Here is a 16,349-nt window from a genome sequence, read left to right as displayed (position 1 = left end):
GGGGCAGCCTGCGGGGACACGGCGACACCGCCCCTCTGCTCGGCGAGAGGGGACCCGGGAGGGGACCCGGCCCTGCGCGCCGCGGGGCGGCGGCGTTGGGCGGCGTTTGGCGGGCGGCGTTGGGCGGCGTTCGGCAGCGTCCGGCGGCGTTCGGCGGCCGCGCTCGCTCATCCCCGCCGCGGCGGCGGGCGCGGGGCGGGAGGGGGCGGGCGGGCGCTCGGCCGAGCGCGTCCTGGGGCCGCTCGGCGGGCGATGCGCTTCCTGCGCTGAGCGCTGAGCGCGGCTGCGGCCCGAGCCGGCAGGATGACGGTGGAGTTCGAGGAGTGCATCAAGGACTCGCCCCGGTTCCGGTAAGCGGCGCGGTGTCCCCCCCAAATCCCTCCACTTAATCCCCCCCCCCCCGCCCGGGTCGCGCAGTCCCTGCGGCGGAGCAGCGGGCGAGGGGCGCCGGCACGCTCCGCTAATCGCTTTAGGCGGCGGGGGGCCGCGGGAAGCCGGGCCGGGGGGGGAGAGGAACGGCCTCCGGTGCCGCGGGAAGCGGGGGGACCGGCCCGAGCGACCCCCGGCCCCCGGGCCTGCAGGCGGTGCCCCCGGTGCGCTGCATCCCGCTCCTCCCTCTCCCCCCTGATTTCGGACGGTTTTGCACATGAAAAATGACTGATTGTAGCGCCCATTCGTGAACTGGCATCACCCTGTAGGGATCAGCTGGACGGTGCTGATTTAAACCGCACCAAGAGCCGGTGCTGAGAAATACGGTCATTTTTCCAGGCGACCACATTCCCATCTCTCGGAGGGTGGATTTTTTTAGCGGTCTTGAAGGAATCTGGGCTCTGACAACAAAGGCTCCGTCTTGCCTGTGCTGGGTTTCAATCAGGACGTTTCCCAAATGCCCAGGGCTGGAGAGGAGCCGCCACATTCTGGGTCCAGATGCTCCATTGTGCCAGGAGCATCCTGGTGTCTGGATGGGCTGCGATGTCCTGGTGCTATAAAGGGCAGATCAGAGCTTCCATAAGTAACAATCTCCTGCTGCTTTCAATGCTGTGCCTGGATGGGGACAGACAGAAAGACAGACAATAGCCTGCAGAAGCAAGTTGGTAAAGGGGAAAGAGTTACCAAGGGGTCCCTCCTTCCCTGTAGACATTTGTTGTCGCTCCTTCACAGAACCTTTTTGTTTATTAAATAGAGCAGTTTGCGTTTTCCTTTAAGTGCATTTTAAAATAATTCCGTGCAATGCAAGGCTGATATGAAAGGCTGCCGTGGTGTGTTGCTGGGGCTGCTCGGAACTATTGCCGGTTTGTGTATGTGTGTGTGGTTGTGTACAGCTGCAGGTAACGCGAACACCTGGGCAAGAGCATCCTCTTACCCCCGCATGTGCGAATCCGTAGGGCTGTGGAAAGGGTCCTCCTCCACACACTCAAATTTAGTGGCGTGGTAAGATCCTGCTCGCTCTTGTTCCAGTCCTGGTTCTGAAAGTCTGAGGGACAGTGTCATGCGAGATGACAGGCTGGTCTCATTTGTGGGCCTGGCTGGCATTGGAATCACCGGAGTTTTTAATCAGTTAAGATGCATGGACAGGTTGGCAGAAGGTACGAAGCTCCTTCGTTAAACCTCTGCTCACTTAGCATCAATTAGAATTCATCCACCCCTTCTTTTTGCCTTTTTTTTGACTGTCATTTTATCCTATTGTGCTGCATGTGAACTGTTCGGTGGCATCTTTCCAGAGCAGTGACTTCACTGTCCAGATGTCTCGCTCCACATGGCAGTGACCCTTTTCCTGGTGACGTCAAGATTGATTGATATGTTTATTTATTTATTTTGCCTTTGGTGTGTGAGTGTGTGTGTGTGTGTGTGTATGGGCTTCAGGCCAAGTCCCTTAGCATGCAGGCAACATCATTCTGCTCTGTCTGCTCCATCCGTAAAAACAAAACAGCTCTCAGAGCACTGTGTTGGACCTTTATCAAAAACCGGCTATTTAAGCATGGAATTATGAACTATTTCCCAAATGGCCAGACACAGTCTGCCTGTTATGGGGAGAAGAGGAGATTAGACTGGAGAAATAAGCCTCTATATTTCAGGAGGGCTGATATATAGGTAGCAGGGGAATAGATACACTATGAACACTTTGAACACTGAGAAAATACATTAGTAGGCCCAGGGCAAAAAAGGAAAAAGAGCACAAAACAGAATTCTTCAGACTTTCTCAAAGGGTACAGATTTTAGCCTCCTTGAATACTTTTCTTCCTCCTGACTATTTAATTAGGTCTTCCGTTACGATTATTTGTTTGTAATATGAGAGAATCGTTATATAAGCGTAAGGCATAGAACTTCTTCCACAGTGCATGGGAATCTTACAATTATGAAAGCTGTCAAACACCATACAAGCCAAACTGTACACAAAAATACAGATAATGATGAGTTGAGAGAAGGTGCTGTATAATCCACTTTCTCAACAGAGCCTGAGACAGGAATAGGTGAAGTCCTTTGCCATAGGAAACATCTGGAAGAGGCAGAAATTCAATCCGTTTTTCCCATAGCAGTGCCTGAGCAGAGCTCACCCTCCCTTTCCTGCTGGCACCCACTGAGCCCCTTCGCACGTCCCAGCGCAGGGCTGTGCCACATTCTGCAATTGGCTTATTCCAAAAGCAGTGAGCCTGCGAGATAACCAAACTGTTTCCTTTTCGTTACGTGCACCGAGAAAAAAAGCTTCCAAAAATATTGTACAGGCATTAACAAACACTGCGTCCCATAATAAGGCTACCAAACTAGTCTACTTTAGCAATCAAATCCAATGGCATGTCAAAACACTCCAAATCGGTGTACGCTCCATCCCTCGTTGCTTTCGACTTTATAGGGACCAGTTGCTACAAAGAAAACCTAAAAAAATTAGTTACTTAAATATGTATAGATCTTTAGATTGGTAGATAAGCCTTATTTCTGCGAGGCATCTTGTAGAGACGTGTATATTCAATCCCAGTAAACAAGTATAATTGCCTTGAAAGACCAGTTCTAGCGCATTTGAATGCAACCCCAACAGATACCGCGGCTTTCCTGTCCCGGCCATGCGGAGCTCCTGTTTGACTCACAGAGCCCGGGCAATCCAGGAATAGTTGGGAATTATCCTGCTCCATGAGGATGGTCCGGAGTGGTGCCCATCGCCCTCGCGCACCTCTCAAGCAGCAGCGCTCGATGAGTAAATTTGGCTCCTATTTGGAAAACTGGGAGTCCTTGGGCATCCTGCTGGCTCCTGGTGTTTCCCCGCTACCTTTGTCCCCTCCTCGCTCGGGGAAGACTCGGTGCTGAGGGACACATGGGGACATCGTTCCTCATTCTGGGCGCTTTAGGAACGATCAGGAGGACGAGGGGAAGAGCAGGAACAAATTGCAGAGGTTGGAGTTGACTGTGGCACTCCCCGGGTCACAGAAAACCCCAAGCGCCTCTGTGGTAATTCCCACGGGGGAGGGCAATAAGCGGTTGTTTCCTTTACTAACATCGCTATTGTTGGTGGTGTTTACTGACCTTATTAATGGGGCTCGTGTGGGGTCGGGGTTACCCGCTGTGGGGATGCTGTGACTGCAGCACGACAGCTTGGGATGCTGGAATCTTCTCCCAAGAAGATTCTTCTCCTTACAGAAGACCCTGTACATGCCCAGATTTTCACTCAATCACAATAAATTATAATGTAAATAACTACACCTGCAAAGAAAATGAACAGGAAAAACACTGAAATTTGGTTATTACTTGCCTGTTCCTTTATATCCCTCAATAATGTCCAAATTCTTTAAAATAATCATGATTCTTACTTTTTTTCCCCATAGGAAAACACAGGCACATGTAGAAAATATTTTCTCTTACTGGAGTGTTTCAAAGAGTGGGAAGAATTAAAGCCCTTAATCAAACTGATCTTGCTGAGTCTGATAACAAATCGAATTATACAAGCTTAAAGCTGGCAAAACCAGTTTTAATGCTTCCACGATGTGTGAACGCGTGGTAGCGAAGGGCTCTGCAGAACAAAACCCCAGTGGCTTCTGTGTGAGCTGTGTCAGTTGACACCGCACACCATGGCAGGATGAGGTAAGCCAAGTTTATTAGCTTAAGTAACCTGGGAGCAAATTGAAATTACACCCAGGGTGGCCAAAGGAAGAATCTTCCTCTGTTTAATTTAGCAAAAAGAGCACATGCATTGATTGGAAGTGGGTTTTTGTTGCACAAGGCTCCTTATGTAAGCGAGATCATTGCCAGCGCCGGTGGGCGCGTGGGGATGCGCCCACACAAGCTGCGCTTTGAGTCACACTGATGGGCACAATTGCCATCGCTCGCTGGTTTAGTTGCACGGGAGATCAGATATTATCACACAAGCAGCGTGATATTATCCGTATCAATCATAATACCCGTCTTGATCTATTTATTCTGTTTCTTCTCTCTTTATCATTGCACTTCTAAAGCTGTTTTTTTTTTCCCCAAGATGGAACTGCCCAGACTTCAAAGCTGTGAATTTGCAGAGGATGATATTAAACTCTGAAATACAATCTCTCAGCCTGCTCGTGGGAGCTTTAGCTCGTCCGTTTGATGGCACAGCACAGGGACAAGGGAAATTTTGATATTTCATAATTTGGCTATTGACCGTGTTACTGGAATAACGTTCCTGTAACACACCTTGCTTGGTTACAGTGCGCACCCTGTAAGGACACTTGCAAACTTTGAAATGTTTCCAGTCATCTAGCAGAGCATTTTCTGAGCTGGAAGTTGCTTGGTTTCATTTTGAGCAGCTGTTCCTCTTTGTTGTTCTGCTGGCTGGGACGTACGTGGCTACAGAGCCATGAAAATCACCTTTTTGTCAGTGATAGTCTGACATTCTCCCCTCTCCCTGGCTCTCCTGGTTGCCACGAGATGAATTTAAGGAGCTGTTCAACCTGAATTATTTTTGCAGGAGAAGTTTAATTAATACAAAGGGTAAAACTCCTGCTAAGGGTGAGAGTCGGGACGATGTGTCCTCAAAACCTTCCACGAGGATCCGTAGCCCTTGTGCTGTTAGGATGGCCAGGAGAACCAAGATCAGGCATTTGCTAGTTGCTGGTTTTCTACCTGCAGTAAAGAAGGTGAGAGGGTTGGGAGTTAGATGGCAAAGCTTGCTAAAAGGAATAAAACCAAAAGTGCAATAACCCTGCGGTGGAAGAGGGTAATTAGACCCAGAGGTAATCCGGCTGAGAGACGCTGATGCCAGCTTATCCGCGCGGTTGAAATTATCAGTCGGAGAGTGGCCTGTTCCTCCTCGGAGAGAGCCACATGTCCTGAGAATTGTGCTTTGCCGCTTTTCTCGCCACCACGCGGTGTCTCTGGATCCTCGAGGGGCTGCAGCGGCCAAGGGAGCGCGTAGGACGGGAGTTCAGTTCGCATTATTTGGCGTGGCTCATTTGTGTGGCCTCTGGACAGGCTCCTGTTCATTTCCACAGCCCCTCTGTTGCATTTTCCGTAGCGGAGAGAAGAGGGATGGGATGGAAGAGTCACGCTGTGTGTCTGAGTCAAGAGCCTGTGCGATAATTAACATTTGTGATGACAAACCACGCGCTTACCTTCATTTCTTTGTGCCGCCCAGAGGGAGGAGGGCAGCGCAGGCTCCTGGAGTTAAGCTGGGCTTTGTTTTGGTCTCGATAGCATCACCGAGGCTGCTCTCCAGGCAGGAGCAGCAGTGTGGTGGAGAATCCTTTGCCCGGAGGAGCTTGGACCGTGTGTCTGGCAGCTCTCCTGGCCGGCATCCCCTGCCAGACACTCTCTGTTAGTCCGGCTGCTTTTGGGAAGTTCCGAGCTGTCAGTCGGGCACTTCAGCTCTGACCTATAATCACTGGATAAGGAATAAAGCGCTGTCTCATCTGCTAATGCACAGACCAGGGCATTGTAAATTCGGCTGCAGCTCCTGAGTTAGTCAGATCCACACTGGGGGATCTTGCAAGTCCCTTTTGCAACTTAAACAGCATCTTCTGATTTGTAGGATACATATCTTGGGGTGCAGTGAGCTGAGAGACCCCATTCAAGTCTCATGGTGAATATATTGAGGCCAAAGACTTTCAGTTTGGTATTAGGGCTTAACAGGGTAACAGATGAACTCAGGGTGGGAAGTGTGTGCTGGATTGTTTGGGGTCAGGAACAGTGTGAAGGTTGAGACCTGTAATCAGAGCTACAGGAACGACTTTGGGTCTGGATGCAGCCGTCTCCAGGCTCCGTCCATCCTGTCTGATATGGTTTGTTGTGGCAAACGTGGTTCAGATACACGGGGCTGGTGAAAAAGCCAGTTTCCCCACCACCTGGCAATTTCTTGTAGACATTGCAAAATAAGTTTATGTTAATTCCTGCAGCTAAAAGCTCCCTGGAACTGCTCACCCTGTAATCGAAGCATCCTAAACTGCTCTGTTCTCAAGGATGGTGGAAGAGCAGGGATGGGAGGAATAAAAATCACAAGTTCTTTGTAATCCCATGCTTTTCTGAAGTGGTGATAGTCCCTTTAAAACTTGCTTTCGTAACACTATGAAATTTTAGCCACAGTATTCATTTCTTTTTGCAGCAGGAAGGCCAGTGGAACCATGAGCTTTTCTGGCTTCCTAAGCACTGGCATTACTTAAAAATACCAGGCTACTGCTAACTTTGTAAGTCCGGTTATCTGGGATAAAGAAAAGAGCCCTAGAAACAGACTTGCAGTCTGAGTTTGTTGAATTTTGGGGACAGGGCAGAATGTTTCCCTGGAGCCAAGTGCGCTCGCTTGCTTGTTTGCTGTTCTCCTCCACGTCAGGGCTGTGCTCTGATTTTGGCTGTTACGCACACAGGTTGTTGGTTCTTCCCATAGTTAATGTAGTTGCTCTCTAATGCAAAACTTGCTTTAAAAATGGGGCTGGAGGAAAGGAGGTGAATAAAATAGTTTTGGCTCCATGCTGACACCATGCTGCGTTTCTACTTCTATTGCAAAGGATGAGAAAAGAGGACAGGGTTTGCTGGGGACTCTGTTCCAAGCCTAAGAAGGCTCAGAGTGGAGTCTTGAGGTGTTTCTTCTACACGTGCTGGGTGGGGAGGAAAGCGGCTTTGGTCCCGTGTGTGTGAGCAGAGCCTGGGTATGCAGGTAGACCTGGCAAACCAGGTGAGACACCACCAGCACGGGGCAAAGACGTGGCGAGTAAACCGCACGTGTTGCTGCGGGAGCCGCTCGCTCCTCCTTCTCCCCAAAGAAGATGATGAGGCAGGATAATTGCCCCGACACAAACTGCTTGGCATAACGCTCTCTTCTTTTCACTTGGTGCCCTGGCTTACTGGAGAGGGTTTGTTTTAAATGGGTGCACCTACAGATCTTTTTGAGTTTGCGTGTCTCATTTTGCCAAGAAGATCATTCAATTCAGAGGCTTTGATTTATAGGAAGGAAGGAAGGACTGGAAAAACAATTCATGGCAAGGTTGTGTGTGTTCTCAACAGCCTGTCCGGATCCACTGGATAACCCAATGCAGAGCGGTACGTTTATAGCAGTGTGTCCACGTGCAGCCTCGCATTCCTGTTTCACCTTATCTGCAGGAGAAGTTTATTTGCTTAGGTGCCAGGGCTCTTCTGGAGGGAGCCGGAGAACATTCTGTTGCTGTGATATAGTTAAGCATCATTTAATTCACTGCGGAATAACACACACACATACATGGTGTCTGGGAGTAACCGTTCCAGTACAGAACTTTTGCTGGATAGAGCAAGGGAATGGCTGAAAAGCAAAGCGGCGGATTCATTACAGCGGATTAGAGGGATGATGTCAGAGCTCATGGGTGGCACGTCCCGGAGTGAAGTGCTCATTCATTCCTTAAATAAGCATAAAGTGGCACAGTCTAAACAGATTATATAATATCAGCGAGTGAGATAATCTGTTCTGCGCGTACCCGGTCTGCTTCATCGCGCTGCAGCGAGGCTTAATCATGCCTGCGCTCTTCATTAAATGCTACTGCTAATAGAAACAGCATGTGTGGACATGTGTGTGGATGCATATGTGCACATGCAATGCTTCCAAGGGGTAGACACATCCACCTGTCGATAAGGTAAGAGGATGTTTTATGGGAATAAAATTTAGCTGTGTGGCCTACACGTACATGCATTTGGATGCAGAGATACAGACACAGAGCTTGTAGTTGTTTCTCAGCATCCAAGCAGCTGTGCCTGTCTTTATTTAACTGTGCACAGAGGAGACTGACATATGGTTTTGTTTGCTAAACCTCTGACCGATGGGCTGAAATATACAGTATGCTACATGTGTAGGTTTTACAGATATGGTCCGCATGTATAGCTAAAGTACATCCGTGGACACAGGGAGCGGTTAAAGGAGCTTTATCTGTACTCCTGTGGCAAAGGAAAATTAGGTTATGCACATATACACACTTGTGACTTGCTTTGAGGCTGTTTTATGCCCTACACTTGAGAAGAATACCAGCCTGACCATCAGCACGGTCCTGCGACATTTGCAGCGTTGGGGTAATGCAGAAATCTCCGTAACTCTTGAAGAATGGCTGTTTTAGTGTCGGCTGTTCCTGCTCCGTTCTAGCTCGGTCAAACAATGCTGTTTCCCACGGCTCGGCTTCTCTTCAGCATCTCACCCCTTTGTTCTCTCTGATAAACCCAGTTTTTGGCAGGAAGGCCGGATTTGTCCTGCACAGTGACCCTGCCCCAGGATGTAGGAAATAGCAGGAGGCCCCTTTTCCTCTTCCCTTCCCCTCATTTCCCCCCCATTTCCTCCCAACTTCCCGGCTTTTCTTGCACCATCTGGAGGTTGGCGCTTGAGATGATGCTGTCAGATCTGCAGAGAACATCCTACCTGGAGGCTGGAGGAGGAGGCAGCAAGCTGACATTTGTAGGAAGATGCCTGCCTTAAGTGTTCGCAGTATAATAAAACCAGTTCTACCAGGTTGAGTTTAGGCTCTGGATGTGCCGCTGACTCATCTGAGTTCAGAGATAATGCATAAAGTGATGGGATGATGCCAGACTGGTAAGCAGGACTGAGACACTGGAAAACTCCCAGCTGATATGTCATAGATGTTGATGAGATGAGAAAAGGCTTCTCTCAGAAGTCAAAATTCATCTGGCCTCACAGACTTTAATCTTTGCTTGTGTTCACCACAGTTATTCATAGTTTAATTCTCCACGCTTCTCTTTTACCTGCAGTTCTGAGCTGTGTGAGATGCCAAGAACTCAAGAAGTGGAGGTTTCTAGGTGAATTTTCTTTGTGGAGGATGGATGTCTGTGAATCTTCCAGGGCTGAACCCTGTTGTTCTGACCCTTGACTTTGTTCTTCAGGATTTTTTCTGCCACTGAGCCCTGTTATGACAATGCCAGCTCTGTTCTCCCTTGCCTGGGCCACATCATTCATTACAGAGGATGTATTAATTATTACTCCAAGCAGCACTGGTCCCTGTTTCCTGCCCATTGATTCCCTCCCAGTATTTTGACTTCTTTGTGTGAGCTTGGGAATTTCCTCCTTGTAGATGAGCCTGAGCATCCTATCTCCAGAGCAGGGTCCAAAATACTATTGGGAATGCACCAGGACAGTGAGGCTCGTCCTGCACGGATGATTTACGAGCTCAAAGGGCTGTGACGGTCCATCCCATGGGCACGGAGAGGAGCTAAGCAATCTGTAGCTGGTGAAAGTCCTGCTGGCTGCACTCAAAATCATAAAAATGTCCTTTTCCGCAGCTTGGTGACTGAGCCACCAATCCCTTACATGAGAATTGATTCCTCGCAACAGTTCTGTTCCCTCTGGGGGGGCAGAGGAGGAAGTCAGAGCTGGAAAAATGGGGCCATAGCCAACCCTTGAGAGTAATATAATAGAGAAAAGCGAGGGATGAGTCGTGCCTAGGACGCTTATATTTCCCCCAGCAAACATGCAGCAACTAACAGAGCCATAAACTCTCATCCCTTTAGCCAAGGATTGTGCTACTGATATCAGTACTCTATAGGAGGAAAACAAACCACCTTGTTTTATGGCACAGGAAAAAAACATTTGGCACTTCTAGGAGGGTGAAAGCGCCACCCAACCCTCCCGGGGCGAAGGAAGGGACAAGGACCCTTCCGTATCACCCCAGGGTGGTCACAGCCTCCAGCATTTCTGCTGCCGAGAGGGCAGGAGCTTTGCTGCGTTTGGCAGGACGCGGCACAGGAAAAGCCTTTCAGACAGAGACAAAGGCAGCCCAGAGGTTGGGGAGCTCCGGTTCTGCGCCGAGGCCCAAGGGAGGGAGGGAGAAAAGGAACAAGGAGCATTTAGCGCTGAAAGAGATTCCTGCTGGGAGAGGGTGGATTGAGCTGAGCTATGGGCGAGGGGAAGTCTCAACAAAGCTGCTGGAGCTTGTCCAGCCCTGGTGGTGAACGGATGCTGCTGAGTTCACTTGGGGAGAAGACAGAACCGTTTGATACAAGTGTTTTTTTGTTTTTTAATAAATCCATTTTGCTTGTGAAAGAAAGCAAACAAATGTCATCCGAGGAGTCGCATGCTCACATAATAATCTTCCTTTCTTTGGCTCAGAAAAGAATATTCCTGTGTTCGGTCATTGCTGTGCATTTTCCATATTGCCCCTAGAAAAGCTTGATGCTGACCCAGGAAGGGAGATGCTTTCTGAGGGGCAGACAAGTGATTTCTGCTCTGAAGTTGCTTAGCGAGCTGGATCGGAGCGCGTAGGACGGGAAAATTGTCACTTGTGGGAAAGTGCAAATGGAAGCGCAAAGGTGGCATCTTGCAGCTGTATCATTCTTTTGCAAAAGAGATATTGAGAACAGAAAGGAAGGTAGAGAGCCAGGCCCGTTAGCAGCTTCCGCAGCAGTGCCGTGCTCCGGTGAGCCGAGGGCGGCAGCTGCTCCGTGCTGGGTACCAGATGATCTTTGATTCATCAGCGTTAGCGCACGTGGCCGCCCTGTGCAATGGTCTGCACGGGGAATCCATCACTTCGAGCTGCTCAGCTCAGCATTTTGGCTGGGAAATGACTTGCGGTGAGCTGAAGGGAACAAGAACAACATTGAACAAGAAATGGGTAAAGTCCTGACTGCTCGGGCAAGCAAAGAACCGCATTTGCCCTTGGGATGGGGCATTTTTGAAGCCGGCTGATTTACTGTCAGTCAGGCTGTGGAATCCCCATGATGCTGATGTTCCTTACTGGTTTTACCACGGTTTGCACAGCCATCCCCATGTTGCTGGTCTGAAAACTCCAAAAGGGCTGTGTGGAGAAGAGATGCTTCAATACTATTCCCCACCTGAGCTACCTGTCCTCACCAAGCCACTTTTCTAACGGGATTTTCCTTTCCATATGCACTGAAATTGCAGTATTGGAAGATCAAGGGTGCTGTGACATTGTGGGGCTGCTTCCCTTTTCTCTCAAGATTTGAGAAGCTGCTCATGTACTATGGGCAGAAGGGGGAAATAGTTTGCGGCATCTCCTGCCAGAATTTCCCCCCTGGGGTGTAATGATGAGTGGAGAAGAGTATAAACTGCCTTTTGTAGAGCATCTCCCCTCTGCTTTGTGCACGTGTTACGATCCGCAGATCAATCCGTGAGAAATCCAGATGCTCAAGGTGCTGTTGTCTCCTTGAGTGTTTGGCTGTGGGTTTCCAAAGAGAAGCTCCGGAGAAACCTGTTATCATGAGATACATTACATAAGGAATGCATTAAAAGAGCTAAGGGTGGATTTAATCTTTAAGCCATTAAATCCTAGAGTAATTTAGGTTGGAAGAGACCTCTGGAGGTCATCAAATCCAATGCCCTTCTCAAAGCAGGTCCAACTAGATCAGGTTGCTTTGTGCCTTTATTCTATAGCTCAGACTAGCAATCAGTGATGGGGAATTCAGAGTGTGGGGAAAGGACTTGGTAAACTCAAATAATAAATTCCTTCTTATAATTTGAACATAAAGGAGAAGCAGTACTGGAAAAAAAAACCCAACCCTGTCCTTATGTATATATAGCAGAGTGCATAAAAGCCGTATCTGTCATTTTATGTATCATGAAGAGAGGTGCCAGTTTTTGCTAAATATTAATGTAGAGATTTAAAGTCAATGGAGCACCATGCAACCAAAATACAAAGTCTTATTCATCTTGCTTCAAAACCCTGTCTAAACATCCACCTCCAGCCTCGCAGGAGGAGGGTAAGAGCCATAAACTGACATTTAGCAGGTTTCAGACAGAGACTTGGGTATTTCTGGAGCTGTGTAAAATGTGCGACACATTATGAAAGCTGTTACCAAAGCTAGAGCTAAGCCAAGCTTAGGCGCAGGAAAGGAGCTGAAGCTGATAGATTTGAGCACAAATTAAAGTGTTTGAGCAATAATTAGGCTCAAAAAGGGAAAATACATTTTTTTAGTGGAGCCTTTGAAAAAAAACAAGTGAGAATATATCAATGAGGAGATGATGACCCTGCATCTCAGAGTCATTTCAGTGTCACATCTTCAGAATCACTGCTGTTCTACCTCAGTTTTTTACTGCAGAAAACTGTTGTGTTCCCAGGATGAAAGAGCGTTGGCATGGCCTTGCACATCTGCATCGTGCTTATAGCCATCTGTAGGGAGATTTTAGTCAAGATTAGAAACACAGCTTATTCCATTATCCCGGAGCAAATACAGGAGACTCAAACCGCTAAAAACAGCTCCTCTATTGTCATTTCTCCATTAAGCAATTGGTCCAGTGGATCCCAAGACAGAGGCATTTTAATGATGAGTAAAATCCCCTCCACACTCCTGAGTTCACAAGAGTGACAGTAAATGAATTACTCTGTACAGAACACAACATGAACCCCAGGTAAGGTAATAAAAGCAATTAATGTATTTTTGAGAGGCTTTAAAATTACTTTCATAACCTGTTTTTGCCTGGGTTTCTCCCATTTATTAAAAACACAGCGCAGATGTGGGATTGAGCCATCAGTTTCCAGAGGGAGGAGATCAGCAGGAAAATGAATCCTATATGGTTCAGCGCCAAGGGGAGCGAGGGGATGTGCACATCTCATAGTAAGAGATGATGATCGAGAGCAAAATGGCTGTTGGATGCACAAAAGTGGTTAAAAAGAGGGAGCAGAAAGCGTTATTGCTCCGGCAAGTGGATCAGTCCGGCGTACGGAATTAGCATCACACTTGCTATAAATAGATTTATCTAGGCCAGAATAAATCTCAGCTGTTTTGACCAGAACGACGAGTCACCTCTAAATGAAGCAGATCCTTGGAAATGTAGCTGCCCTGACCCCTCGTTTCGCTCCGTTCTTCAGCGCAGAACCTCTCCCAGCCAAGGTGGAGCTGCGGCTTAGCGCTCGCCTTCTGGTTTTCCTGGTTCCCCATTCCCTTTCCCCAGCCCCACGGCCCATCCTTGCGTTTGGCCTTTTGCGAGTTCTCTCTCTGGATGTTATGCTTTTCTTCTGATTTATGGTTTCCTGTGGGCCCGGAGGAATGCGAGGCAGGAGTTGCGTTCCGCTTTGTCACTTCTGAGCAGAAAGGGAAACAGAGATTAGTAGCAACAGGTCTTGGTTTTTGCGGAGGTTTTGCAGGCTGATGGTAAAGCTTTAGGAAGGATCAGAGCTACCCTGTGGTGACAGACCAGAGACTAAAGTGCAGTAAATCCACAGGCTGGGCAGAAATCATTGCAGCCATTGTTCCTGTTTAGCAATAGCATAGACATAGGTGGTAGCAAATGCAAAGAGCAGCCTTCTGTTTCTTAGTTCTGGTGATTTTTATTTCAGACAATCTGCCTTATATTTCTTATTGCGGTTGATTTTTATTTTAGACAATCTGACTGTGCAGAAACCCTCCACAAAACATAGCAAAGACTTGGCAAGAAGGCGGAGTGAACCTTCCCTTCTGCTGCGGATCTGAGAACAAACGAGTCACCGCACAAAGAGCCTTAGAAACATGGAGATAAAGAACACAGAAAGCAGGATACTGTGTGTTATTCCTCCACATCCTCCGGGAACATTGGTGGGTTTGTAGTGCTGTGGGATCATCCCTGTGTCTGGGATGGATGCAAAGTCCTGTTAGAGCATCACCCTGGGAGATGGTTCAGGGTACGAACTGCCAGATCAGAGCCCCTTTGGCTCTGGGTTGGGTGGAAAACTGGATTTAGGGCCTTTTGGGTTGGTTGGTGTGTCACAGTCACCACGTCTGAGGAGGTTTTGGTCAGTTGTTTTCTTAGTCAGGCTTGGGTGATCTCAGTGATGGAGAATCCAGGCCCGTGGCTTGGCCTTGAGTCAGGCTCAGATCAAACCCAGGTGCTCCACCCCGCGTGATCTCTGTCTCCTTGGCCTCGTTCTTTCCAGGACATCTCATTCAGGGCTCTGCATTCTCATCTTCCCTTTGCAGTGGGATGTTGACCACATGGAAGGTGCTGACAAGACCTCCAGATCTCCTTCATAGACTTCTCAATGAGCTGTCCATGGGTCAGGGTCTCTAGACACAACCTGTCTGTTATTGGAAGTCATAAGCTCGTCCTTTGTCTTTCCTGTGCTAAGTACAGCCCAAAATTGTGCCAGGTGGCTGCGTCTGTTTGAGGAGCATCCTTGGTCTGGCATGTGGTCAGCATGTGCATGGCTGTTGGGTGGATGTTGGATCACTGTTGGGTGGATGTTGGATCACTGTTGGATGGATGTTGGATCATGGATGGATGGATGTTGGATCATGGATGGATGGATGGCCATGCTGGTGAGCACTAGAGGTGGGTACCCAGCTTGGAGTTAAATCTTGCGAGCAGCTTGTATTAGCTGAACACAGATGTGGTTTTATTTAACCCAGTGCAGTTATCCTCCCTTTCTTCTAACAAGGCATGTGGTAAAATATTTCCCTTGTAGTCTGTTGCAGAATTTTCAGAACAGAAATCCTCGCTGGATGAGGGATCAGGTGGATCAATTCTATTCTTGGTTTGGGTATTGACCTTTTATTTTGACTTCTTTGGTCACATTCCCTCTCCCGTGCCTCTCTTCTGCTCTTTACCTGGCTTATCTACTTAAACTCACTGGAGGTGTGACAGTCTCTTTCTGTGACATTATTTAATATCAAATATATAGAGTTTCAGTACACTTGGATGGTGCAGTTACTACTGCAAGTAAAGCCAGCAATAGCATGCTTTTCTTTCCTTATATTTTCTGGGTGTGGCTTCTATATATATTTTGTAAGCATTAAGTAGAATAGTAGCCAAAACGAGTACAGAAAGCATAGCCCCTGGCTTGACTAGTCATGTGAAGATATTAATAACCACGCACACAAAGGGAATGATTAAGGGCTAGGCAGCGTTCCTAATTGAATGCTTCTTCCCCATTCATGGGAGGAAGGGTGTGAAATCTTCCTGCTGCTTGCCAGCTCCTATTGCAGAAACCGGTCACGAGCACCGTTTGTGCGACAGGTTATTCTGCAACGCGGAGCCCGGTCACAGGGCAGGGCTGCGATTGCTGTGGAGCTGCCTGAGCATCTCGGGGTGCAGGTTTGCAGGAATTTATTGCCATTTTTCCCCCCAATTTTTATTTGAATGGGCTGAAAAGTTGGTCAAAGAAACCTGTGCCATAGGAAATTCCAGAGTAATTTTTCATTTGAAATCCGTCGTTCCGTTTCCCGCTGGGTTCAGATCTTATTGTGAAACGTAGAGGTCAAAGGAGCTCAGGTTCAAAGTGCTGGAAGCAGAACGTACTGGTCCGTTTTTCCTTCCCGAATGGAATATTCCCAGTCTCAACACTGTCCCGTGGAATGTTTCACTCTGATAAACCAGCACTTCCCAATGCCAAGGTGTTCTTTGAGAAAATGCTTTTTTTTGTGTCCAGAAAATTCCCAGGCAGCTCCATATTTAACGTAAAGTTCAGAGATTCTGTGCTACCCCAGGCTGCAGTGCGGTGCGTTAACTCTTGTCCCTACTGATGGCATTAGCAAAGCCTTTGATGTGTCATCCCTCCTACTCAGCCCTGAGCAGGAGAACCTGTTTCACAGGCAAAGGAAGCATTTGTTCAGACACATCAGTTCTATCCAGTGCTTGTCAGAAGTTTCTTCAGCCTTTCCTCTCACATTAGTGCATCGCTGTGGTATCCAGACCTTGTAAATAAGGATTGAGAGAGTTCTTCCTACAGTTCTTTGTTCGGGAATTAATCTCATTTTAGAGCTGGTGATCCGAGGCTACAGTTTTAAAGGCATTTGAGTGCCTATGGGAATACACGGGTGAAGTTTTAAAAAATCTCTTAAATCCCAATATTGAGTATACACAGGCTGAAGTATATAAAATATCTTATAAAAACAACGACAAAGGTAATTTTAGCTAGTTCTGCTGGATTTTGCACTGGAACAGAGTAGAGCCTTCAATGTCGTGGCGATGGCAAGATACAGAAGGGGAGGGTTACGTGGGTGTTTTG

The 16,349-nt window shown here is 48.0% G+C and overlaps 1 protein-coding gene across 1 annotated transcript in view; it reads left to right on the top strand.

The window, feature by feature from the left end:
* The first annotated feature begins 221 nt into the window (after nt 1-221).
* ACAP3 (ArfGAP with coiled-coil, ankyrin repeat and PH domains 3) overlaps nt 222-16,349 on the top strand; it is a 54,210-nt gene continuing 38,082 nt past the window's right edge. Inside the window, exon 1 of the mRNA XM_082070123.1 lies at nt 222-350. Within this exon, the coding sequence (XP_081926249.1) occupies nt 304-350 (47 nt within the window). The 5' untranslated portion in view covers nt 222-303. The remainder of the gene's footprint in view (nt 351-16,349) is intronic.

The sequence above is a fragment of the Streptopelia decaocto genome, assembly GCF_964273445.1.
Source record: "Streptopelia decaocto genome assembly, chromosome: 20".
In the NCBI taxonomy this organism is placed as follows: domain Eukaryota; kingdom Metazoa; phylum Chordata; class Aves; order Columbiformes; family Columbidae; genus Streptopelia; species Streptopelia decaocto.
Note: the sequence above shows the minus strand (reverse complement) of the source record. Positions and strands in the feature narration are given on the sequence as shown.